Source organism: Callorhinus ursinus, unplaced genomic scaffold (assembly GCF_003265705.2).
Source record: "Callorhinus ursinus isolate GAN/ISIS: 27379988/994484 unplaced genomic scaffold, GSC_fseal_2.0 scaffold2, whole genome shotgun sequence".
In the NCBI taxonomy this organism is placed as follows: Eukaryota; Metazoa; Chordata; class Mammalia; order Carnivora; family Otariidae; genus Callorhinus; species Callorhinus ursinus.
In genome coordinates, this window is record NW_027397064.1 from 108,080,861 (window position 1) to 108,106,589 (window position 25,729).

General features: G+C 59.7%; 3 protein-coding genes across 13 annotated transcripts in view; 2 read left to right on the forward strand and 1 right to left on the reverse strand.

Moving 5' to 3' along the window:
- MYO7B (myosin VIIB) overlaps positions 1–5,027 on the forward strand; it is a 98,140-nt gene extending 93,113 nt beyond the window's left edge. For 4 of the 5 annotated variants that reach the window (XM_073885476.1, XM_073885461.1, XM_073885472.1 and 1 more), the window contains 9 exons: positions 76–181; positions 1,503–1,616; positions 1,920–2,007; positions 2,565–2,671; positions 3,125–3,310; positions 3,621–3,737; positions 3,937–4,020; positions 4,223–4,342; positions 4,769–5,027. In XM_073885476.1, coding sequence (XP_073741577.1) covers positions 76–181; positions 1,503–1,616; positions 1,920–2,007; positions 2,565–2,671; positions 3,125–3,310; positions 3,621–3,737; positions 3,937–4,020; positions 4,223–4,342; positions 4,769–4,870 — 1,024 coding nt within the window. In that variant the 3' untranslated portion in view covers positions 4,871–5,027. Of the gene's footprint in view, positions 1–75; positions 182–1,502; positions 1,617–1,919; positions 2,008–2,564; positions 2,672–3,124; positions 3,311–3,620; positions 3,738–3,936; positions 4,021–4,222 lie in introns of all 5 variants that reach the window. The other variant, XM_073885466.1, reaches the window with a different exon arrangement.
- Positions 5,028–5,815: 788 nt separating this feature from the next.
- Positions 5,816–25,729, reverse strand: part of LIMS2 (LIM zinc finger domain containing 2) — a 37,838-nt gene continuing 17,924 nt past the window's right edge. For 3 of the 6 annotated variants that reach the window (XM_073885492.1, XM_073885487.1, XM_025855288.2), the window contains exons 2-10: positions 24,208–24,367; positions 21,971–22,037; positions 21,591–21,711; positions 10,290–10,439; positions 9,493–9,643; positions 8,462–8,554; positions 7,804–7,852; positions 7,568–7,643; positions 5,816–6,948 (exon numbers count right to left, since the gene is read on the reverse strand). In XM_073885492.1, the coding sequence (XP_073741593.1) occupies positions 6,801–6,948; positions 7,568–7,643; positions 7,804–7,852; positions 8,462–8,554; positions 9,493–9,643; positions 10,290–10,439; positions 21,591–21,711; positions 21,971–22,037; positions 24,208–24,367 (1,015 nt within the window). In that variant the 3' untranslated portion in view covers positions 5,816–6,800. The remainder of the gene's footprint in view (positions 6,949–7,567; positions 7,644–7,803; positions 7,853–8,461; positions 8,555–9,492; positions 9,644–10,289; positions 10,440–21,590; positions 21,712–21,970; positions 22,038–24,207; positions 24,368–25,729) is intronic. The other 3 variants (XM_073885507.1, XM_073885495.1, XM_073885502.1) reach the window with 3 other exon arrangements.
- On the forward strand, positions 13,328–21,584 carry GPR17 (G protein-coupled receptor 17). Of its 2 annotated transcripts, none has more exons than XM_073885515.1 (2): positions 13,328–14,211; positions 17,798–21,584. In XM_073885515.1, exon 2 carries the CDS (start codon positions 17,868–17,870, stop codon positions 18,885–18,887), a length of 1,020 nt encoding a protein of 339 aa, XP_073741616.1. In that variant the 5' UTR covers positions 13,328–14,211; positions 17,798–17,867; the 3' UTR covers positions 18,888–21,584. The 2 variants fall into 2 exon arrangements, with proteins under 2 accessions (XP_073741616.1, XP_073741613.1); XM_073885512.1 differs by having other exon boundaries at positions 17,836–21,584.

Below are 25,729 nucleotides of genomic sequence, written 5' to 3' on the forward strand. Positions count from 1 at the left end.
CAGGGGTGGCTGGGGCCTGGGCTGGGCTGGGCTGGGGGTAAGCAGGGTGGCGTGCTCAGCCTTGTCCTGCTCTAGGACAGGACCCCGGAAGCAGCCCCCACACCCGGTGGAGGTGGAGGCCATGGAGCAGAACATCTCCCGCATCTGCCACAAGATCTACTTCCCCAACGACACTAGCGAGGTGAGCCCCTATCCGCCCCGCCTGAGGAACTGGCTTCCCAGGCTCCTAGCCTGCAGCCCCCAGCAAAGTCCCTCCGCACCATGGTTACCCATGGAGGGCCAAAAGGAACAGACTGACACTGTTTTTAGAGTTAGAGTGGGCCTCTCAGCTTCACCGGCTCCTACCCGGCCCATCAGACATTAACTGAGTTGCCCTGCACCCTCAGGTGCTCAAGGCCAGCACAGGGAGGGTCTACCCCGCAGAGGGTGCTGCTAGTGTGGCAGGAGGTCCCACAGGTCTAGGGGGCACTCCTGGCCAAGGTGCAGGAGAGAGGAGGCCACAAGGGTAGGCAGCAAAGCCAAGTGCCGGGGCATGGAGCCCCCACGGGCTTCTGACCCTACCCTGGGCGTGGGGGGAAGAGGTGCTGCCCTTAGGCGCGCCTGTGGACCAAGCCCCTGTTGGCTTCTGGGGCAGCGAAGGACAGAGGGGAGACATGAGGCCCCAGCTGTGTGGAAAGGGCTCCAGCCACATGGCAGCAGTGAGGTGCAGAGGGGGGCTGCGGACCATGCTCCCTTGCAGTCTCTCCCAGCAGTCTTTATGGTCTTGGGGACAGTGGGTCCGATAAGGAAAGTTCCCACAGTCTGGCTGCAGGGCTCTCAAAGCAAGTTCAAAAGGCCAAGCCCCCTGGGCCCCAAGACAGACAACTCTGACCGAATAACATAAGCATCCGGCCAGTTTTCTTTTTCTTTTTTTTTTTTTTTAAAGATTTTATTTATTTGACAGAAAGAGATAGCGAGAGTAGGAACACAAGCAGGGGGAGTGGGAGAGGGAGAAGCAGGCTCCCCGCTAAGCAGGGAACCCGATGCGGGGCTCGATCCCAGGACTCTGGGATCAGGACCTGAGCCGAAGGCAGCCACTTAACCGACTGAGCCACCCAGGCGCCCCCGGGCCAGTTTTCTAGAAGGGAAGGCTTCTCCTTCTCAGACTATGGCACGTCTAGCCAACCTTCTTTTTTTTTTTTTTTTTGTAAGATTTATTTATTTATTTTAGAGAGAAAGAGAGAGCTCATGTGCGAGCATACAGGAGTAGGGGGAAGGGCAGGGAAACAGGGGAAGAGAGAGAGAGAGAGAGAATCCCAAGCAGACTCCCTGCTGAGCATGGAGTCAGGCGGAGCTCTGTCTCAGGACCCTGAGATCATGGCCTGAGCTAAAATCACAAGCTGGACACTCAACCGACTGAGCCACCCAGGCACCCCTCCTGCCAGTCTTAAGGAGAAACAAGCACCAGGTTGTAAGGCTGTGAGCCTCGTCCTGAGACATTTACCCACTGCCTCTCCGCCCAGATGCTGGAGGTGGGCACCTACAGCCGGGTGCGGGACGTATGCCAGAGCGTCATCACCAGGCTGCAGCTGGCCTCCTGGGGAGGCTGCAGCCTCTTCATCAAGATCGCTGACAAGGTGCAGTCGGCTGGCTGGGCCAGGGGTGGCGGGAAAGGCGGGCATGTGTCTGGTGTATGTGGCATTCTCCCCCGTGTACTGGGCCAGGCCCCTCACTGCACACGGGCTGTCAGGATGAAGGGAGGTGAGCTTATGGAGCAGCACGATGTGGGGGCAAGTGAGAGCCAACTCTGAGCGGCGCCCACCCTCCCAGGCCATAGATGGCCTGGCCGGACACAGGCCCTTGGCACCCCCAGGAGGGCTCTCCCCTGGCAGCCCTTCTACCTGCACACGTCCCTCTGCCTTCCTCCCCACCCACCCCAGGTCATCAGCCAGAAGGAGGGAGACTTCTTCTTTGACTCCTTGCGGCAAGTGTCTGATTGGGTGAAGAAAAACAAACCCCAGAAAGAAGGTAAGGGGAGCAGCGTGGGGGCAAGGAAGGAGGGATGTGGCTGGGATGGAGGGGGCGGGGGTGGGGGAGGGACAGTCTGCCTTCCTGGGCCAGGGTCAGAAGGTTCCCCTGGCACCTCTTGCATGGCCCCTGCCCATTCATTCATTCATTCCCCCTTATATCCCCTGGGTCATGGCTGTGGCTAGACCTCGGGCCAGGCAGGCAGGGGCAGGGCACGGGGCGAGGCCTAGAACAGATGGTTGGACTGCCGGCGATGAAGGCTATGTGGGGGCCTGACACCCTGGAGGGGGTGGCCTCTACACTACTCCTGAAGGATGAGGAAGAGTCGGGGGTCAGGGAGGAAGAGGGGATGAGGCTTTCCAGCAGGGGAGGCCGCAGGAGCAAATACAGCAGTGATGCGGGGTTGGGGGTACATCAAGGCGCGGGTGCTGCAGGCCCTGTGCTCCAGGGGGGGGTGGGCAGAATGCCCTGGCCACAAGAGGGGGAGGGGAGCACAGGTCCAAGTGCCTGCTGGGCCAGAGGTCAGCCTTGGTGCTCACTGCCCACCCCCTGCCCAGGGGCCCCCGTGACGCTCCCCTACCGGGTGTACTTCATGCGGAAACTGTGGCTCAACGTGACCCCGGGGAAGGACATAAACGCAGACACCATACTTCATTACCACCAGGTACCTGGGTGGGCCCTCTCCTGGTGGGTATCTGGGCCCGCCTTCACTCCGTCACGTACGCGCCCTGAGAGGTAGTACAGGAAGCAGCAGCTCCCAGCCGCCTTGCTCCGGGGCACGCCCCCCAACCTCCAGGGGCTTCTGGAGGCCCTTGAGGCCCCGTGTGGTGTGCAGGCTGAACCCCTGAGGGTTCCGCAGCCAGGAGCAGAGGGACAGCCTTTGGGGACAGTGACTATACCAGCGCCTGCAGTGTGGTTGCTGGGAAGGGGCAGGGGGAACGGAGGGTCCCGACTACTCAGGGGTAGGGCAGGCCACCACCTCCACGGTGAGACGTCCGGGAGCCCAGCCCTGACTTGATGGTCATTGCCCCTGCCAGAAACCCTCCCCTCTGTCCCCTGCCACCTGAGCACGAAGGGTCAGGGGCAGCTGCCTAAAGCCAACGTGTCCATCACTCAGGAGCTGCCCAAGTACCTTCGTGGGTTCCACAAGTGTGCACGGGAGGATGCTGTCCACCTGGCAGGCCTCATCTACAAGGCCCAGTTTGACAATGACCGGTCCCAGCTAGCTAGTATCCCCAAGATCCTGCGGGAACTTGTGCCTGAGAACCTCACACGTCTAATGTCCTCGGAGGAATGGAAAAAGGTCTTTGATGCAGCTGGGGAGGGGGCCCTGGGGTACCTGGGGGCTGGGCCCCACCTGGGCAAGATGAGCACATTCTGGGCATGGAGGGTATGCTGGGTCTGTGAGTGTCAGCCCTTCCCCATGCTGTCCACAGCACCTCAGAGATGGGTTCTCTGTGTGCAGAGGACACAGAGTGTGGCTCTAAGTGGCCTCCAGACTGGCCACAGGCACACAGGTGCTACTTTGGACTGGGGCCTCAGGGACCCTGTGTGGAGGGCCTGCTCAGGCCCTGGCCCCCACTCAGGCCCTCACTGGCCCTTACGTCCCCCAGAACATCCTTCTGGCCTATGACAAGCACAAGGACAAGACAGTACAGGAGGCCAAAGTGGCCTTCCTCAAATGGATCTGCCGGTGGCCCACGTTTGGGTCTGCCTTCTTCGAGGTGAAGGTAGGCTTCACCCGGCTCTGTGGCTAGTGTGTCTGGGTTGGGGGAAGGGACTAGCTCCTCTTTCAACTCACATCTAGGGGCGGGCCTGGCCACCTGGTTTGGAAGGAGCACGTGTGCATGTGTGTGCATGTGTGTGCCTCAGGGAGGTGGCCCCCTGGCCTCCTTGGCTGGGCTATGACCACGGTGCCCCCCTCCCCAGCAAACCTCAGAGCCCTCCTACCCGGACATCATCCTCATCGCCATCAACCGGCACGGGGTTCTGCTTATCCACCCCAAGACCAAGGTAGCAGCAGGGCCCGGGCAGGGCTGGGGAAGCTGCCAGGGTCCCATACCCCCGCACAGGTGGTACACCCCTGCCCTTCTGTCCCCCACTCACACGGCCCCGTGGGCTCTGGAGGACCCCAGAGCAGCAGCTCAGACTCGGGGCCCCTAGGCCCCCTGGGCTTCAGCTGGGTCCTACCCGCCCTGCCCACTCTGCCTCCCAGGAACTGCTCTCCACCTACCCCTTCACCAAGATCTCCAGCTGGAGCAGTGGCAGCACCTACTTCCACATGGCGCTGGGGAGCCTGGCCCGGGGCAGCCGCTTGCTGTGTGAGACCTCTCTGGTGAGCCCCAGACCTGGGGGCCTCCTGGGCATCCCAGGTCCCTTCCCCCAACCCAGACACACAGCACACAGAGGCACCAGGGACTACGTTTCCCTAACCCTGACCCCAGACTGCCACCAGGGAAGTGGCTTACGATGAGGGCCAGGCTTCCTGTGCCCAGGGTGGGCTAGGCCAGGCTGGGCCAGCAGAGTCTGGGAAGGGGGAGCAGCAAGAGAAAGGCTGGGAGTGTCATCCAGGGACTGTGGTGGCAAGGCCTGGTGTGGGCCTCCTGTGGTCTTGGGCCACTCTGAGGAGGGAGGAGGACTCTGTTCTCAGTAGCAGGAGCCCTGCTCACCTCTTCACCTCCTGTCCAGTGTGTCCTTGAGGCAGAAGCAGGGCACCGCTGCTGCCCCTCACAGCCTCCAACCCCACCCTTCCCCTGTCCAGGGCTACAAGATGGATGACCTGCTGACCTCGTACGTGCAGCAGCTCCTGAGCACCATGAACAAGCAGCGGGGCTCCCAGGCCCCAGCCCAGGCCGATCCTTAGCACCGGGAGCTGGCCTGCCCACTCACTTACCCTTCCCAATTGGGGGTCCTGGTGGCACTTCCCTAAGGCCCTCTTCTTGGCCCAGAGCCTGCCCTCTGCAGGCAGCCTTTCATGCTGCCCTCTCTCCAGAACACACCCACATCCCTCAGCCCACCAGGTAGGCCTCCTCTCCTGAGGGGCTGACCATGGAGGCCAAATTGGGGAGCCCAGGGTGGGGCCGGGAGTGCCAGGCCTCCAGGTTGATGAGTGGATGGCTGAAAGGACTCCCCCAAGAATGTTCAATAAAAATTCCTGAAGCAGTGTGCAATGTGTTAGAGAAGGCGGGTCAGGTGGGCAGGAGGCCTAGGAGGCACTGGCCAGCAAAAGGTCTCTTCCAGAAAAAGCAAAAAGCATTGTGACTTCTCTGGGGATGCCTGGATGACAACTCCATTCTCAGTGAATGACTTCATTGGTCTCTCCCTCCTCCCTTCATCTGCTTTCCCCTCCCTCCCACCTCTTCCTATGAGGCCCCTTTGCACACCTTTCTCCTTCCCCCACAGGGCACTGGGACACATAACTGCTCCCAGGAGGGCCTGGTGCAGGTGCAGGCCAGGCCTGCCTGCTCTCTGGCTGCTGGCTTCACGCGAAGGCCAGCCTGTGCCCAGGTGTGAGCAGAGCTGGATGCACGGCCTTAGTGGCCTGGGTTCATCCCCACCAAGCTGGCGGGCTCCATCCTACCCACCTGGCCAGCCTTCGTGGACTGAAGGTTTCTGGCTGGACTGGTCTCCAAGGCGCAATGGCAGCCTGGCCCTGCCAACAAGAGCTGGTTCCTAACTGGACATCTCTCTCACCTGTCCTGTTCGGTGTCTATCTCTCTAAGTATTCAACGACCCCAAAGCAGTATGTCCATGGGGGCTGCTGCCTCACCTGCTCACTCCCATGCCAAAACCCACACCGGCCATGTGGTCGTCTAGGTAAGCCTTCATTCATCATGCAAGCACCAGTTCCTGTGCTGGCCCTGGAGGGTCAGAATGAGTTACCCACCCAACCTCACTACCTTCTGGCCCCCGGTCAGCTGCACCCAGAGAATCAGCATGTGCCCTTGGTGGGGGGGGGGTGTAGGCAGCAGGGAGCCCGAGGTGCTGCGGGGACCACAGAGGAGCTTCAGGGAGCCACAGTGGCCCCTGGCCCAGGGTGGAGTGGCCAAGGCCAGATTTCAGGAAGGAGGACTCCTGAGTGATGGTGGGAGTGGGGGGGTCCTTGTCCCTCCGAGAATGATTTGTGGGGTGCAGTTGCAGTTTAAGCACAAGGATCCTACTTGGTTGGGTGAGTGTGTCAACAAGGGTCAAAGGGTGGTTCCCCAGAGGCCCCCCTCCTCATGGCCAGGGTCACGGGGCTGGAGCAGCTGCCTGGCTGTGGCCTCCCCAGGGCCATGTGTGCACAGTGGGACCACTATGGGGTGGAGGCTGGCCAAGCTCCCACAGAAGGATGTGAGCTAATGGGTGCCCCTAAAGGAATGGGACAGGTCTGGATGAGCGGGGCTGGGAGCAGTGGCCCATGAGCAGGGCCAGGTGACCCCAGGCCCTAATTCACTCACGGAGAACCTGGAGCTAAGGCTTGTGGGCACAGGCCTGTCACAGGCTCAAGGGCCCTGCATCTGCCCCATGACTGCACAGAAGGAAAGAGAGGAGCCCACAGCAAGGGAGAGAAGAGAGGCCTGGGGAGGAGGGAGTAGGGGCAAAACGGGGTGGTGAGCAAAGAGAGCAGGGGAACGAGGTGGGGGAGGGAAAGAAGGGGAGGGGGGAAGAGGTACAGGAGAGGAGGAGGGGCAGAAGGAAGGAAGGAGGGGGAGGCCACAGACAGGGAGCAGAGATGAGGAGTGGAGGCAGCGAAGGGCAGGGGGCACCAGCAGGAAGGGATGGCGTGGAGGCGGAGGGCGGGCAGGAGCCGCTCAGGCAGAGTTGAGGCCCACGGACTTGGGCTGGGCCTTGCGCGCGGCCAGTTCCGACAGCTTCTTCAGCCGCTTCTTCAGCTCCAGTGGGAACTTCTCATAGCATCTCTTACACACAGGCTTCATGTCGAATTCCACAAACTTGTTCCTGCGGAGGAGGTCCAGCAGTCAGGAGAGCCCCCGGGCCCCACCAACTCAGCCTACAGAGGCGGAGCAGGGGGCTTCCCTTGGCCCCTGGCCCACAGCAGTCCAGGTCCCAGGGTGAGCTTCTGGCCAGGGGTCACGGTTGACAAGGAATCAGGCCTCCAGGCCTCCTTTCCCTCCCAGAAGGTTCTGGTACTCCAGAACCGTCCACAACTCCCTGCTGGCCTCAGAAACCTGGGCTCCACTTCACCTCACAGCTCCAGCCATTCTGCACCTCCTGTGGTTCTGACCCCTCTGCCTTCAAACATGCTGTTCCCTGAGCTGGAATGCCCTTCCCTCCTCAGAGCCCAGTGTCTTCCCTGGTGTGTTGGAGGCTCACGTCGCTCCTGCTCTCACCCTGCCCTGGTGGCCCCTCGATCTGCCTCCGTGGGGCTGGGGCTGCCCCTTGCTGCCACTGCATCCCCAGGGCCTGACCACAGCAGGTACCCAGGGAAAGCCTGATGACGAGCCCCTGGGAAGCCTACCCAAATCTGAGCTCCCGTGACAGGCTCCAGGAGGAGGCAGAGGCAGTGCAGGTCCCTCTCCGCCCACCCTGGACACCCCAGGAGGCCGGCACCACTTACTTCAGGGTGAGCTTGCTGTTACAGGTGGAACAGGAGAAGCAATGCACACACCAGGCCTTGTTGAGCGCTGACACCACTGTGGGGGTGGGGGTGGGCAGGCTGAGCAGGCCCAGGCTGGCTCAGGACCGGCCAGGCCTGCAGCGGCAGGACCCACATGCTAGAGGGCCAGCCTCAGGCACGCGCGGTGGGGGGGGGGGGGGGGGGGGGGGGGGCGGCCAGGGACAGAGGAGCCTTACCATCACCCTCGATCACATGGCTGCAGTTATAGCAGACATCCCCAAAGAGCTGCAGACAGAGCAGGTGTCAAACTTGTGGCAGGCTGCCACCTGGCCCCCATCCCACCCCAAACAGCTGCTCTCAAGCATCCTCCCGAGACTCCTGGGTCCCTCCTGCCAGGGTGCAGTCTCAGGCCTGAGGTGAGGGCGCCCCTGGCCCATCAGAATCACCACCCCGGGACAACAGCAGGTTGAGGCATTGTTCCCAGGAAGGCCCCGTTTCTCCGGCTGGCGTCGGTGAGAGGGACGGGCCAGGGCCGTACCCCCTGACTTTTGGACCACAGCAACTGGGCAGATCTGCTGGACTGGCAGAAAGGGGAAGGATGGCAGCATATGCCACCCCCATGAGCCCAGGACCTCACACAGTGCTCTCATTCAGTCCCCACAGCAGGTCTGGGCCAGGGTCTCAAATGGCACTGAGCACACAGCCCAGCCTCCACACCCACCACAGGCTCTGGAGGGGCTCTCCCCGTCCTCTCCTACCCAGATGGGTGCCTGCAGCATTCTGGTCACTGACCCCACATCACCTCCCTGAGGGCTCCCCACGGCCCCACAGCCGCCCTCCAGACCCGGGCCTCCACAGACCCTGCCCATCCACCCTCTGCCCCCCGGGCCCTACCTGGTTGTAGTGGGTCTCACAGTAGGCCAGGCCCTTCTTCTCGTAGTGCCGGTGCCCCAGGAATGGCTTCTCACACTTGGCGCAGACAAAGTGCTGAGAGGAGAGGGGCAGGCAGGGCAGCTCAGGGCTGGAGCCTCACCCCCACCCCGGGAGATAGGGGATGGGGTGCCTCACTGGCCTCACTGCTGGGCCGTGGGGCTGACACCTCCACGGACCGCCCATGAGTCAGCAGACCCCAGTCCTTCCCTGGTGCACAGTGACACGCATCACCATTCCCTCCAGGGCTGCTCCCCACCTCAGCAACCTCGGCCCAAGCCGTCAGGTGCTGGTGAGGTGCCTGGTGCACTGTGCGCCCTCCCCGCTAGGGCCGCTCTGTTATAAGCAGGGTGCCCCCCCCACAGAAGGCTGCATGTGTCTGCTTCCCGTGGGCATCCCCTGCAGGCCCTGGGTCACTGAGCGGCAGCATCTTCCGGTTCCTATGGTGTGTGGGGGTTCACCCTCCTCGTGGGGGCCGGGGACCAGGGCCTGCATCAGAACCCAAGACAGAGCTTCTGGGACACAGACCTAGTCAGGGCATCAGGGAACACAAGCCTCCCTTCCAACGAGTGTCTGTAAGACCATTAGAGCCCATAGTGTAGAGGTGAATGTTCCAGGTAATGCAGGCAGACACACCTGAGGAGCTCAGCCAGCAGGTGCGCCCAGCTTCCACGTCTACGTGAGGCTGTGCACAGCCAGTTCTGCCAACCATAATCCCACAGGGTGTCTTAGACAGACTGTCCCCAAGGTTTTCTCATGACTTTGGAATCCTCTAGAAGGCCAGGACGGGGAGGAAAGAAGGTGGGCACGGCTGCCTGACCGTGGCCTGTGCACTCAGGTCTCCTGGCTCCCGTAGAGGCCAGGCACGAGGAGGGGCAGCACCCAGGAGGAAGGTCCCTGCCAGGAGCAAGCCACATGGCCTGGGGTGGGAGCATGGAGGGGCTGCAGGGCCAGACTCCGAATATAAGTGAGCCCCCTTCCCCGGCCTTGCTCACCTCCACGTGCCACTGCTTGCCCAGTGCGTTGACCACACGGCCCTCAATGGGCCGGCGACAGGCCCCACAGATGGGGACGCCCATCTTGTCATGGCAGGGCAGGCAATAGAGCTCACCCTTCAGCTCTCGGGCCTCTGCAGTCAGCTCCTTCCTGGAAGACAGAGAGGAGCCCCAGGTGACATCCTTGCCCTTCTGCAGGGCCTGCGCTGGCGCTGGCGGGTCCCACCAGCCCCTCCAGCCCCAGGGAGCAGCTTCCGGAGAGGCCCCGCTCCAGTCCAACACAGTGCCCAGGGCAGGCGGCTCTTTGATCTCTGGGCTCTTCGGGGACTTCCTGTGCCCCAGACAGGCCCCGGGGCACAAGATTCCCGCACAGGCCTCGCAGAAGGCAGTCTGTGTTGTGCATTGTCAGGCCCTCTGAGAAGCAGATCTGTTCTCTGGCTCCTCCGCACCAGACTGGGTGTCTGGGACAGGGATGAGGGAATGCTCTGCAGCTTCTTTCCCCTCTCCTCCCCTCTCCAACACCAGCACCAACCCCTCCTCCTTGCCCTGGCCCTCCAAGCCTATGATTCCTCCCTCCCAGCTTCCAGGGGCCCAGCCCTCCCTCATCCAGCGGGGCCTCACGCAAGGGCTCCCTGAACAGGGGCCTGGAGAGAGGCGTTTCCTGCAGCGATGCCCTCTATGTCCGCCCTGCACCCCCTCTCCAATTGCCCACCCCTCCTGTCCCATCACTGCCCCAGGTGGGGGTCCCACCCGGCTCACCACCTGCCCCTGGCCCAGGGACTCAGCCGTGCACATACCCGCAGTGGGTGCAACTGAAGTGGTCCGGGTGGTAGGCGTCATTCTTGAACATAAGGGGCTGCTCATCGATGACCAGATGGCACCGCTGACAGACATACCTGCCCAGACCCTTGGCCTTCTCCCGGTTGTGGCAAGGCCGGCACAGGTGCCTGTGGGAAGTGAGGCAGGTATTAGGGGCCAACTGCCCACTCCCTCTCCCCCTCCCCAGACAGCATGGTCCACCTCCTGGGAGAAGAGACCCCTGGACTCCTGCCTGCAGCTTTAACAATGCCCATAAGCTTCCAGAGGCTCAGCGAGTGGTCCAGAAAAGCTAGCTAAATAATCCTGGGGCCAGGAAGGCTACAGACGTGCCCTCTCAAAAGGGGACTTTGGAAAATGGAAAATGGAAGGGGCACTGGAAAATGACTAGAAAGAAATACACCAGAATGTTGGTGTTTGGATGGCAGAGCAGGCTTCTTGCCTGGAACCCCCTTCTCATCTGATTTGGCTTCTAAGGCTGCTGCTGCCTTATCCATTCGGAGTTTGTGATTCTTGACCTGGCGAAGAATGGTATTCCGGCGCATGGTCTTTGCATATGGGTTTAGCTTCAACATGATTCTCAGGTTCTTCAGTGGATTCTTCTTCAGGACTCTGCGATGAATCTTCTTGCGTGGTGCTCGGAGGGCTCTTTGGATCTCTGGACTTTTCAAGATTCTGCTAAGGTATGTATTAAGCATCTTAAGCATGGGAAGGTTGTAGTTACTCTTGAGGGAGGCAGCCTTACACCAAGTGCCATACAGATCGTCTAACTTGAGGATAGTTTTCTTCTCCCCACTTTTTCTGAGCCTAGGACATCATATGGAATAGAGTAGACATTTCACTGCCATTTGCTGAAAAATTAATTTTATTTTTCAAATGTCTCTGAACATGGGTGCGTAACTGAATAGTGACTGTCAGCTCGAAAACCCCACTGTGCCCAGCAGAGCGGCCAAGGAGGGCCAGGTCTGTCTGGCCTGCACACCCCCTTCCTTTGGGGTCTGTCAGACAAAGAGAGACCCGTACATCTACAGGCTTTCTGTCTCCAAAGACAAGCACAGCTGTGTCAGACAGAGGCCCCCAAACCCAGGAATTATCATTACAGAGTCTTTTTTGTAAAGACCTCAGAGTAATTTCTGATGCTACTCCCTGCATCGGGCAACAGCTGTGGTCTCTACTGAGAGAGAAATCAACATGGTTTCTGTTTCCTTGTGCCTCAAAGGTGGCAGGAATTTAGATTCAGGGTCCCCAAGCAAAGATGTACAGAGGCCCCAATCCATTACTCCCATCCCCCACCTGCCACCCCAGTCTGTAAGCTATCCTGATGCATCCGGGCCCTCCCTTCCTGCCTTCCCAGGCGCCCATCCACAGGGAGCCTCTCTACGGGGACCTGGTACCCACAGTCAGCCTCTTTTATAGGCAGATCAAGGAATCTAGTTAAGAGATTAACTGTCAGACTCAGGATCCTCCAACCAGGTGTGATGGGCAGATCCTAGATGCCAGGGAGGCCAACTCACTGTCCATGGCTGCGACCACAACGTCTGCCACCTCACTGGGGTCTGGATTCCCCGCAGCTTAACACTGCTGTCTGCTTGCCTTATTTGTGTCTTCTCTCCCCAGCAGGTGGGAAGACCCAGGGGCCCAAATGAGTGCCCGGTAAACTTGTTAAGCTGCTGACTGGCTCCGGGCTGTGTGCCACACAGGGTAGCAGCTCAGGCTGAGTCTCTGGTACGTGAGTGAATGAATGATTGTAGAAGAGAGGAAGGCAAGAGACAGTGGGTACCATCTCCCATGACAATACAGCCAGGCCAGTCCCCTCACCGGGGCCACCTGACTCCACCCACCCACGGGACACAGACGTGGCCTGTCGCTGTAGTCTTCATCTCCCTGACTAAGGCTTTGCCCCATTGGTCCCCAGATCCCCACCCCTGCAGCCACCCAGACCCCCTGCCACAGCAGGCCCAAGCAGAGCTGCTCCCCCAGCCGCCAGATCACTGTGGTTCACCCTGTCCACACCACACCCGCCACCTGCTTGTGTCTCTGTCACAGACACAGTATTTATTCCCTATGACCCCACTCCCAATTTTGGTGACTACTCTTAGCATTACAACAACACTCAAGTCATATGGAATAACTTTCATTTCAAAGCTAGAGACATTAGCACAACTCCCCAGAATTCTGCTGCAATGATCAATGCCCTCACAGCTACCATCTGCCATCACCCAACAACAGGAGTAGCCAGTCACACACCCTCATATCAAATCCGTGTGAGCCGGTCCTTTCAGACCTCCACGCGGGGCAGCACAGGGGAGGGGCCGGGCTCTGGTCACTCGCCTGCGAACCCCACTGGCTCCCAGCCAAGACCAAATTGTGGAGCCCAGTGCCCCACAAGGAACCCCAGATGGGAAACGTCTTTTCTTTTTAAGATTCTGTTTATTTATTTGTGGGGAAGGGGGAGCAGACTTCCCACTGAGCAGGGAGCCTGATGCAAGACTCGATCCCCGGACCCTGAGACCATGACCTAAGCCAAAGGCAGACGCTTAACTGACTGAGTCCCCCAGGCACACGGGGCAATGTCTTTTCAACAGACCAGATCCCAACACCAGATCTAAAGGCAAACTGCAGAATTCTTTTCTAGGTAGAATGAAGATGGAACCTAAGAATTCCGGCATCAAGGTGCAACAGAAAACCAGAACGAACCAAAACATTAACACACACAAATCATAAGTTTTGGAGCGACACATGCTTGGGTTCAAATCCTGGCTCTGCCACTTCCTGGCAAGTTATTTCACCTCTCTGAGCCTGTTCCCTCATCTGTAAAATGGGCAATAATCCCAACTGCACAGGACTGTGTGAAAAACAGATTTAAGATAGTACACATGGTAGTTACTTCCCAATGATAGCTATGTACATTTTTTTAATGTTTTAACTAAAAACTGCAAAGGGCTTTCGAGATTGGGCGTGGTGATTTGGTTCCCTGTGTTACTGTATATATCATTTGGGGAAAGACGGGGGGAAACGAGCTTTGCTTGCTTGGTCTCAGGAGCAGCCACCATCCACATCCCAAACCCCCCAGCCTCGAGCCACCCCCAGGATGAGTCTTGGGGACTCCTAGGCAGTGGGCAGCAGTGGTCGTCTTCACAGGCCTCCTGTCCAGAGGAGGAGCCCGCCCAGGTAAGGGCCAGGCCTCGTGGGCTAAGCGGCATCCCCACAGGCACAGACAGCGCCCCATTATGAGGCGGCCTGCAGCTGTGCCCCGCTCAAGAGAAAGGCCATGATTTATTCCGCACGTCCGAACGGAGCCTCATTATATGGGGCAAGACACAAGGACCCTACAGCAAGTGTCCTGAAAGAGTCCCCTCTCATTCGACCAAACAAGGCTCCTCAACCTCCCAGCCTCCCCATTCACAAGACCCCCTCTACAGTCCCCGAGCAGGCTTAGGAGCCCAGGCCCGTTGCCATGGCGGCCAGCCGCTCCCTGCCCCCCAACGGTAGGAAATTACCCTGTGCTGAAACGTCCTCTTGTCTCCGTCAGGCCTGGCCAGTCCCCCCGCCCAGCCCGCGCCCACTCCACGGCTTCCAACACAGTCACACACTCAGCCTCTGTGACGCTCAGTGGCCAAGCTGGGGGGGCCGGGGGGGACACGCGGGCTGGGACACACTGAAATATTCACGACCCAGTGGCAGCAGAGACAGCCGTAGGAGTGGCCCACCACACAAGGAACCTCTCGGAATGAAGCGGCCTTTCAGGGCCAGAGGGGCTGCGGCCTCCCCTCCTCTCCTTAAATAGCCAGCCCTTCGACCACAGCTGCACGGAGCCCACCGGCAGTGCCACCACCCACTGGCCACAGCCCACTTGCCACCCCGCAGCCCTCCTGCCCTCGCACCTGGACCCGGCTGTGAGAGGTAAGGACCAGAGCCCGGTCAGGGCAGGCAGGGGGTTCAGGAGCCAAGCAGAGGCAAACTCAGAGCGCGGGCAGGGATGGGGTGTCCCTGTCCTGGAGACACTCTCTGGGATAATGGTATAACCTGTTAATCGAAGGCTGCCCTGGCCTGAATCACAGAGGTCCCACCAGGTGGTATTCCTGTCCCAGGGTCGGGGGCTTGCAGAGGGCGAGTGCCCCGTGCACAGTCCCTCAGCTGCAATGACAGTCAGCTGGAATCAGCACCCATGCTCTCCACCACTAGGCCACCCGGAGCCAGAAGAAGGAGCAGGGAAGAAGAGGTGTCAGCCCATGCGAGGGAACTGCCATGCCCCCCCACCACAGCCTTGCCACCTTAGGCCTCTTCCTGTGGCCACACCCGCCCACTCCTCCCCTCCACCGAGGCCCAAGACCTGCCCCCTGATGCTTGCCAGACCCACAGCCCCAGATCCCCCGATGTCCAGGCCCAGGCGCCCTCCATGTGCCCATGCCACGCTGCTCTGAGCAGTACCACAGACGAGCCAGTGAGGGCAGGCCGAGGCTTGCATGTCTAGGATACGCATAGTGAAGCAGGGACCCATTCTGGGGCAAAAGTCAGTATCAAAACTCCTATGATGGGAGGAGTAAAGAAACCTCAACAAACCAGAAACAAGCCCAAAAGCATTTCAAAATTGAGTCTAGATCCCAGAGAGAGCACCGTGCATGCGACCTTCCGTGGTGGTGGGATGCGGGGGGCAGCTGTGCAGGAGGCAGCCAGCCAGCTGCTGGCCCGACCACCAACCGGGCAGCCAGGCAGGCCCCACAATCGATTTAATGCTCTGCGGTCACCATCTTGAAACTCCTACTTTTTGGACAAGGGGCCCCACATTTTCATTTTGCACCGGGTGCCAAAAATTACAGCACCAGTCCTGGGGCCAGACCCCAATGAGGTGCCACTGAGCCTGAGAGGCAATTCCAGCCCAAGCCCTGAGGCCAAGCCACACTCCCAGCTCTGGCCCCTGGCCCCCAGCAGCCCCCAGAGGCAAGGCAGTGTTCTGGGAGGTGCTCGTTATCCCTGCTAGGTGTCCCTGAGCTGACTGCCAAATCTAGGGCCACTGTCCCTGGCCAAATGACCTTAGGCAAGTTAGCTGATTTTAAGCCCTGACTTTTTAATCCCTAATCCATAAAAGGAGGCTCCCGAGGCCTGCCTCTTAAGAGTGGCAGCGTGGGTAACCAGCACCCGCGAGCAGCCCTCACGGAGGGGCCGGGAGACAACTGCACTGACGGGCAGAGTCCAGGCGTGAGGGGCAGCCCAGAGCAGGGGGAACCGAGCCCCGGATTCCACACCACCCTTCCCTCCCTTGGCCCCATCCCCTCTCCCAGCAGCCAGGGCTGCCCTGGCAACAACCCCTCGGGTCGCATGTACCTGGAAACAGCAGGACAATAACCTCTGTATCGGATCTCCCCGCTCTGGAGCAGGGGAGATCATTCGGTCAAGGGAACTTCCCTGGATCCTTTCAATAACTAAAATGTGACCTTATTAGGAAAGTAACCCCCTTTACTTGGCCGTCTGCCACATACCCGCACTGCCCCTGGTTCTGTCCTGCTCAGGCAGCCGGCCCTCACCCTTCCATGTGTGTGCTGCCGGGAGCCGGGGGGGTGCCTACAGGACCCCAGTGGTGGTTGATGAAGCCTGATGGGGAGGGTCAAGCTGCTGCCCGGCCTGACAGCCCAGCATACCCATGATCTGGACCACCTGCCCTGCTCCGTCTTCTAGAGGAGTGTGTGCCGGGCCCTCCCCGCACGCCTCTGTTCTTCATCCATGCCTGCAGATGGCCCCCAGCCTCCTCCGCCTCCTCGAGGGGCTGCCGTGCTATCAGAACTGCCACCATGCTTCCTGGGGGAAGCGAGGCCAGGACACGCTTGCAGAGAACTCGCTCCAGCTCCCGACTGCTCAGTACAGAGCCAGGCTCAGCCAGGACATCAGCCCTGACCATGCCACCACCACAGCCTGTATGTGTGAGAGTCTGCCGGGCATGAGAATAAGGGGCTGGCGGCAGCTCAGGGATGCAGGATGCGCAGGGTCAGGGTGGAGGCTGCGCTGGCCCTGATGCCCGTCCCTCTTCCGCCCTCGCCTCCCACTCCCAGCGCTGGTGAGGGAGGCAGGGTATTTGGGAGCTTCTCTCTCCTTTTTGGATCTCTTGAGCTCACCTAAATCAACACAGGAGTCTGCTCCTCTGTCAGGGAGGGAGCAGGGAACACCCACCCAGAGCCGGGGTTTGCCGGCTACAAATGGTCTATGGCAGGGCTCGAAGCCGGCCTCCCTCGGGTGTGGGTAAACCAGGCCAGGGAGGCCAGGCAGACACAGGCGGCTTTCCTGGGCCCCAGGTCTCTCTGGGGCTGCCGGACTCGGCAGGAAGACCATAGCCAGTCTCACTACCTCTGGGAAAAATAGCTCTTCCTCTCCTAGGAAAGAATCTGCCTCCTGGTTGCTAAACTACTCCAGGCAGTAAAATCCCCCCTACTGGCCTGAGGCCCAAGTGCAGGGCTTTCTAAACTACAGGTCTCCACACATTAGGATGTCCAGAATGGAATTCGTAGGCTGAGTCCAGAAAGCTTGAGAGACGTTGGGATCAAGGCCTGAGGGGCCTCTGACCTCCCAGGAAACTGCCCACCACTATATTGCTGGTGACGCCCTCCTGGGTGGCAGGGGCTGGCAGGAGAGAGGCATAAAGCAGTGACACACTTGGCACTGCAGTTGGTGGGAAGTGCCACAAGGCCTGCGGGGGATGGGCCAAGAAGGGTGCCAGGACTCCGGGTGAGCAGAGTTCACCCTGCAAGGGCGAGGCTCTGCACACCAAGCTCTCAGGAATAGGTGATCTAGGGGCGTCTGGGTGGCTCAGTTGGTTGGGCGTCCAACTCTTGATTTCGGCTCAGGTCATGATCTCAGGGTCCTGGGATCGAGCCCCACGTTGGGCTCCGTGCTCAGCAGGGAGTCTGCTTGAGGACTCTCTCTCCCTCTGCCCCTCCCCCGACTTGGGCTCTCTCCTCTCTCTCTCAAATAAATAAATCAATAAGAAAGAGAAAAAGAGAGAGAGAGAGAGAGAGAAAGGAAGGAAGGGAGGAAGGGAAGGAGGGAGGGAGGGGGAGGGGGGGAGGGAGGGAGGAAGAAAGAAAGGGGTGATCTACCCACCCACACACCCACCCATTGGGAGTGGAGCTCAAGGGCCCCTCGAACCACCCCTGCCATTTAGAAAGCACACCTGGGGAGCACGGCAGAAAATAGGGGGCCCGTCCCTCCATCCCAGAGCCCAGACAGAGGGGATTCACTCCTCACTCTCCCCATGGTCTGAGAGAGTGGACTTCTGGGACGGCACGCAGCCCAGGGCCCGGGCTCCTGTGTGCCCAGCAGGGATGCAGTAGCCAGTGGGAAGCAGGCCCCAGCAGCAGCCTGGCAAGCTCCGGGCCCTGGCTTCATTTTTGCTTTTTGCTGAGCTTCAGAAAGCCTCTGACACATATCCTCCCCCAGATGAACACGGTGGGTGCCCTCAGTAGTCCCCAAGGCGATGCCAAGCTAAGAGGTTTCACAGGTCCCAGGCTCTGGAACCTGTCTGGTTGTTCCCTCCAGGCTCGTCCCCCGGCTCTGCTTCCGGCTGAAGCATGAATGGCCCGGAGGTGGCTTCCCCAGGTCTGACCGCCAATGCCTCCCTGGCCACAGCAGAGCAATGCGGCCAGGAGACGCCCCTGGAGAACGTCCTCTTCGCCTCCTTCTACCTCCTGGATTTCATCCTGGCTTTTGTTGGCAATGCCCTGGCCCTGTGGCTTTTCATCCGGGACCACAAGTCAGGCACCCCGGCCAACGTATTCTTGATGCACCTGGCTGTGGCCGACTTGTCCTGCGTGCTGGTCCTGCCCACCCGCCTCGTCTACCACTTCTCTGGGAACCACTGGCCTTTTGGGGAAATCCCGTGCCGACTCACCGGCTTCCTCTTCTACCTCAACATGTACGCCAGCATCTACTTCCTCACTTGCATCAGCGCTGACCGCTTCCTGGCCATCGTGCACCCCGTCAAGTCCCTCAAGCTCCGCAGGCCCCTCTACGCACACCTGGCCTGTGCCTTCCTCTGGGTGGTGGTGGCCGTGGCCATGGCCCCGCTGCTGGTGAGCCCACAGACCGTGCAGACCAACCACACCGTCGTCTGCCTGCAGCTGTACCGGGAGAAGGCCTCCCACCACGCCCTCGTGTCCCTGGCCGTGGCCTTCACCTTCCCCTTTGTCACCACCGTCACCTGCTACCTGCTGATCATCCGCAGCCTGCGGCAGGGCCCCCGCGTGGAGAAGCGCCTCAAGAACAAGGCGGTCCGCATGATCGCCATGGTGCTCACCATCTTCCTGGTCTGCTTCGTGCCCTACCATGTCCACCGCTCCGTCTACGTGCTGCACTACCACGGCAGCAGCACCTCATGCGCCGCCCAGCGCATCCTGGCCCTGGGAAACCGCATCACCTCCTGCCTCACCAGCCTCAACGGGGCGCTGGACCCGGTCATGTACTTCTTTGTGGCCGAGAAGTTCCGCGATGCCCTGTGCAACCTGATCTGTGGCAAAAGGCTCTCAGGCCCGCCCCCCAGCTTTGAAGGGAAAACCAATGAGAGCTCACTGAGCGCCAGGTCAGAGCTGTGAGCCCCAGGATGCCAAACCTGGGGCCCACCGCCATACACTGTCTTCAGAAAGACACCCCATCCCCCGCCAGGGTGCATGCCACCCAGACTCGTGAAGGAGAAGTCCACCTTCTCCCAGCAAGCCACTGCCACTCTCTCCAAGGGCGGAACTCAGCACCCGGTTCTGTCTTATCTGATGTGCAAATCCCTAAAAAAGGACACCCCTTGATGGGACCAATCGGCCACCCCCTCTGCAGAGACTGTGCTGGCCCTGCTCACTTGCAGTTACTAGATACTCAATGACTTCACCCCGTGGCAAAGGGGGGGCAAGGAGGCCAGAGGAATGTTCCTGAACAATGAGTGTCTTTCTTTCCCAAGGGCTGCTTGCTAGACTCCCAACCTCCTTCCCACCACAAGAACCACAAGGCAGCAGGGCTCTGAAGAAAGAGCCCCCAAGGCAGCGGCGAATGACTTAAGAGAAGGGGGGTGCGGGAATCCAGGTGGAGGGGGATGGGGTTTGAGTTCCCTGGGTGGCACCTTTGCCAGATGACCCCTGAGTTTAGGGGACGTGGCCCATAACTTACAATTGAGTGTTGTAAGTACATTTCGGGCTGGCCACCAGGTGACATCCAACAAATGCGGCCTATGGGCTCATCATCTCAATGCTGTGTCCTTGATCCCTACACGTGGCCCGACAATCCCCACGCCTTCTCGGCAGCTGCCTGATCCCTCTTGAGTTGGTCCAGCATACAGCATGGGTGGGCAGACAGGGGGGGAGCCGGGCTTTGTCCCTGCCTCAGGACATCTCCAGCAGGGAGCCTGAGCCTGGCATGGGGCCTTGTGTGGCACTAACCCAGACCAGCAGGGCTGTCATTAGCCCTGCTCCCTCCCAAGTGGCTCTCCCAGCTGTAGAGGGCCAACCTTCCACGCTAGCAGGTTCCTTTTTGTACCTGATCACACTGATCATAAACATAACTCTACTTGAAGATTCTGAAGGTTATTGTGTTCGGCTGACATTACTCCCTTCCCAGAACTTCTCCTCGCTTCCACCCAAGAGTGACAAAGAGGACATGAAGACAGGCTAGGCCAGGCGGCACATGCTTTTGCCTCTGGTTCTGACAGCCCCACGCAGGCCTGCCCCACGTGGACAGTCAAGTTCTGCATCATGGGCCTCAGAGGGCTGGCCCCGGGCTAGAAGGTTCTGAGCAGGGGCCACACTTCCTTCACAGGAGCCCTTTCCTTCCTTGAGCGCTTCTAGCCTCCCAGGGGCGGGGGCTCAGTGTGAGCTGTAGCTTGGGAAGAAAGAGGCCTCGCTCAGGCCCACACCCGGCGGGCCACCCCTGATCAGCACGGGACCCCTGTGATACCATCTGCCCTCCACAGCCCCTCATGTAGACAACAAGACAGGCTCCTGCCCAGGGGCCTACAGACACCAAGACTGACACCAGGCAACATGGAGCAAGCAAATGGGTGCGATCCAGAGCAAGGGGTGCGGTGGCAGAGAACAAAGAAGCGACAGGGTAGGAGAGGGCAGGGGAGTCAGACACCGAGGGTGGGCGGCGATCGTCACTGGCACGGGGAGACCTGCTGGTCAGCCGAGGAGAAAGTAGAGTTTGGTTGGGGACTGTTGTATTTGGGATGCCCAGTGGACACCACGAGGCTGAGAACCCGAGGGAAAGGTCTGGGGTGGAGGTATGCGTCTGAATCGTCCAGCACTTGCATGCCAATCAGAGCTCTGGGACTCTGGACAGAGATGAGGCCCATGTGCCGAGCCCCCAGAGAGCCAACATGGAGAGACAGGGGGAGAGAGGTAAGTCAGGAGAGGCGAGGACCCGGCACGGGCAGGAAGCGGAGGAAACCAGGAGCCCTGGTTTCCAGGGTCCTGGGCGCCTGAAAGGCAGGCATTTCAGCAAGAAGGAAAAGCTGCCAGGAAGCCTGCTGAGAGGCCGAGAGGACCAGCAGTGACCCATGGGTCTGGCAAGCAGAGGGAGGTCGTGGGGGCCGAGCAGACTGGCAGTGGGGGGCACATGAGAGGAGCTAGCTAGGGCTCTGGGACAGGCAGCATACAATCGCGGTGGGAGCACAGCTCTGGGAAAGAGAGCATAGAGTGCAGCCAGGAGCCCCGCTAGAAGGAGCAGGACCTCGGGAGGAGCAGGGACAGGGCCTTCATGGTGCTGGTGCGTGGAGACTGAGCAGGGCGGGGGGGGGGGGGGGGGGGGCGGCGGGGGGGGGGGGAGGACAGCCTTCCCCTCGGGGAAGTGGGAGGGGACGTCCTGGCTTCCGGAGGGTGGTGGGCAGAAAGGCAATGCGGGGAGAAAGGAGCCGTCTTCCTGGAAGGCAGGGACTTAGTCTACCAAGGAACCCTAGCACGGGGTGCCCTGAATGTCAGAGTCAATTTGGGCCCCCTGGTTGAGTGGTCTCTCTCCAGCAGCATTTAGCCAGGGGTACATGGAAGGAGGTAGGTGGTTGGGGTAGCCAGGCAGTAGTGATAACCCAAAGCTCTTTGTCCATCCACTGCATCTGATGGTCTCTGCTCCGGCCACCTTCGTCCTCGCTGCCTACTGTCAGCCAGCTCCTGGGAGCACCCCCGGGCCTGGGGCAGGCCCTACTCTCTCCAGCCCCAGCCCTCACCTGTAAACCAGGGGTCTCTTAGCAGCCTCGCCGGTGCTCACTAGGCAGTGCCTGGGTGAGGGCCCTCCTCCCACCCAGCCCCGGCCCACCTCACCTGCCTGCGTTCTTCACGAAGCCCAGGTCAGCCAGCTCCACGTCACACAGCTCGCAGCGGAAGCACCCGGGGTGCCAGTTGCTGTTCATAGCCTTGATGACGCGGCCGATGATGAACTCACCTGGAAGAGATCGGTCCCTGCTGGCTAAGGCAGGAGTGCGCCCCACTCCCAGCCCCCTCCCAGCCCCCTCCCAAGCCCTGCTCACACTGGCACTCGCCTGAGCTCAGCCTGGTCCCAGGGCTCCCCTCCCAGAGCTTGGGGGAGATGATGCCTGCAGAGAGCTGGTGCTCAGAGAGGGGGTCAGGGAAGAGCACCTGTGCTCCCATCCACCTGCCCAACCCCCAGGCGTGCAGAGGAGTGTGCTGCATCCAGCCCTTACCGCAGGATCCGCAGCACGGAGCAAAGAGCATTTGGAAGTCGTGTTCGCAGTACTTCCGGCCTTCGAACTGCAAATGGGCCAGCAGACAAAATTCAAGCAAATGCCCATTATTCCCCCCAGCTGGCCAGTCTTTGTTGGATCAGGACCCGCCTTCGGGGAGGCTAGACAAGCACCCCAATTTGTGCAACTGCTACCGGCAGGAAGCGGGGTGCAGCACCCAACCCTCCTTCCAGAGAAGGCTTCCTGGAGGAGGTGGTAAGGAGCTGGAACACTGCAAGGGGTGGAGGTGCTGAGAGGAAGGCATCCCACAGCAGCAGGGGCAAGGCCTGGAGATGGGAGGGAACCAGCCGGAATTCGCCCTTTCCACAGGGCGGGTGTGCAAAGTGAGGGGTCTCCGAGAAGCTCGGAACTGGGCAAGGCCAGCCCTCCAAAAGCTGAGGCTATTTGCACAAGACCTTGGCCCTGCTGGTGCTGGGAGCGAGCCGAGGGCTGGGATCAAGTCTGATTTATAAATGTCACTTGGCCCTATTTCCTGTGTGTCTTCTCTGTGTGAGAAGGCATTTCCCCCAGCGGTCACCAGAGACCCGGAGAGGGAAGACAGAAAGAGGGACACAGGAAAAACATGGGGCCCTAAGGGAGAACCCCAAGCCCTGCAGCCAGCACAGGAGCCACTCCGGGCACCAGCCATCGTCCCCATGTGCCTGGGCACGATGGCCCTTGCACTAGCCCCAGGTGTGGCCAAACCCTGTCCCCGCTTTCTTCTCCCTTGACAATTTTCTTTTCTTTTAAAAAAGGTCAGTTTGTCCTCTTCTCTGAAATGAGCATCTCGGGCTACAACTGAATACAGCCCTACCAGTGGCCCATAGAGGTGGCAGGGCATGAAATTCACTCAGCAATGACTATTTCCTGAGCACCTACTGTGCTCCAAGCTTTGTTCTAGGCACATGGCCACTGCAAACAGAGCTCGGCCTCCCCTCCCCGTGCCTCTACAGTGGGCCAGCATTTCCCAGGAGGCTGGAAGCCTCCGACGGCCAGGAGGAGCTCACACACCGCATGGCCGCCCATCTGTCAATCCCATCAGCTGTACCTTCCGAGTCTCTCCAGCCTCTGAGCCCTGGTCACCACCTCCACTGCACCCCCCACTGGTGCACTGGTAAATGACGACCAACCAGTCCTTTGGAAGGCGGGGTCCGATCTGTAGCATTTACCAGTTTCTAAGGTGTGACTTTTCCTGCCACGGACAATCTCAAGCTCCCAACAGGACATCAGCATGGGGTTCAGATATGTGCGGCAGCCATCAGGGTACGGTTTCCACCACCCAGGTACAATAGACAAATAACCTCGAAGGCATAGATGATAGGAAAACGTAACAAAATAATTAGGAAATGGTGAGTTTTGAGTATGTGTTACCCTTGTTTTCAATAAAATTTTATCTCCCTGTACATTTATATAACTTAATTTTTACTAAGAGTTATGTTTAGCCACTAGCTGGCAAGTTTATTGAAAATTTAAGCAATCTGCTCTTATGAGCCACTATTATGGCCCGATCTAGACCACGTCACTTGATCTGGATTTTTTCAGTAATCCAGCTTCTGGCCCCACCTGTTCTCCAACTTCTGTGCCTGCCCACATCAGTCTCTCCCCAGCACAGCAAGGAGAGTGGTCCTTTTCAGATGTCAGACGGACTGCCTCCTGCTGCACCTCAAATTCCCTGCATGCTCTGACCTCAAGGCCTTTGCACTTGACTGTGCTCTCTGCTGAGTGCTCTTCCTGCAGATGTGTGCATGGCTCCCTCACCTCCTTCAGGTCTGCTCAAACATCACCTTCCCTGGCCACCCACCCTCCTCACCCCGAGATCCTCTATACCCAGAGCACTGAGCACCATCTGATATACCATATATTTATTCTGTTCACGGTCTGATCCCAAGAGAGGGTATGTGCCACCAGGGCAAGGTGTTTGCATCCTGTGGCCTCCCAGAGTCTACCCAGAGGAGGCTGGATGAATGGTGACTCTCCTTCAGCACCCATAGCCACCAGGGGGCCCTGTTCACACCTTATACGTGAGGATGCGCCCCCAAAGTGCAGCAAGCCTAAGACCTGGCGTGACTGCCCATCAGTCACCAGTCAGGACCATGGCTGGGCACAGCCCACGGGCTCCTAGCACACAGACTCTGAGCGCGTGGGGGATTCGGGCTCCGACACGGCAGTCCGGCCGAGGGTCCTGGGTGCATCCTCACCTCGTAGAAGAGCCCCCCGGGGAACGGCCGGAAGCACTGGGCGCACACGAAGCAGTGCTCGTGGTGCAGCTCCCCATTGCTGTTGACGATCCGCTCGGCAGGGGCGAAGCGCGCCTGGCAGCGCTGGCATGCCGCGTTGGCCAAGGCGTTGGACATGTTGCTGGGGGGAGAAGGGACGGGAAGGTCAGGACTGCAGAGGGGCAAAGACAAGCAAGCCTGGAGGGCTGCACTCGAGGGGCACACCTCCCTCCTTAGAAAGCTAAAATGCTCTCCAGAGTAAGGAAAATCGCTGTTCTCGCCCTGATGACAGTCCTGGCGCCGTGGGGACTCAGCAACGCGCAGTCGGGGCCCAGCTGCCTGGCACGGGCTCAGGTCAGCCTGCACAGCTGCCCTGCACACCCGCCGAAGCTTCTGTGCCCCACGGGCATCCTAAGTGCCAGCGCACACCAGGGGCTACAGGATGTATTCCCAGACGACAACCCTACTAGGCCAACACAGCATCCCCATTTTACAGATGGACAAGCCAAGGCCTGCAGAGAGTTAGTGTCCTTCCCGAGGGCCACAGTGGGTGGAAGCAAAGCCTGGATTAGAAACCAGCACCCCTCCAGACTCTAAAGCCCCCATCTTTCCGCCACACCCTGCAGCCCCCAGGCACTTCCATGGAGCATCAGACACGGCCGGGCCATAGCCAGGCACACACCAGTCAGAGCCGCGAGGGCTCAAGACCGGCACTCTCACGGTGGCCTGGGCTGTACCTCACTCTCTGGGTCTAGACTCCCAGCTGTGGAAAGACCATAGATGGGTGACAGGCCAGTCAGATGAGGGACACGTGTCAGCACTCAGCTCATGCCTGGCCCACAAGTAAGCCCCCACAAAGGATGGTGCAGTAGTTGCCAACATCTCTGCTTGGTTCCCAGGCTGCTCAGTCCTCATCATGCTGCCCATGTGTTGGGGTGTCTGTGGCCACCTCAGCTCCCTCTCGTGCTTCCTATCACCTCATCTCGGGGAACCAGAGTCTCTCAGGTATAGAATTCACCCAGGCACAAATCAGTAGCTCTGTAATCCACTCATTTAATCCCTGAGGCAACCCTCCCCTCCAGATGAGAGACCTAAGGCTCAGAGAGGTTAGGCAACTTGCCCAAGCTCACACAGCAGATGACAGAGTCCAGATTTGAACCCAGATTGGTCGGACTGCAATGGGTCTTTCCTCTGCACCAGGAGTTAGTTGCAAATCACCTGCCCCCCAAAAAACATAACCACCCTACCATGGAGAAGGTGAGAGTGTGAATCTTTGGGATAGGAGCAGGCTGGGAGCAAATCTCCCCCTCCAGGGTGGGCAACACCGTCCCAGGGTTAAGTGGCAAGCTTCCTTTTGGGAGGAGTAGAGTCCAAACTGAACCACAAGGGAAAATGCCCACACTGAGCCAGGCCCATGCTGAGGGGCCCTGAGGCATGGCCCGGAAGAGCTGTGTCGGACTGGCAGCCTCTATGACCTTCCAACACGCTGATACCCAATGCCTCT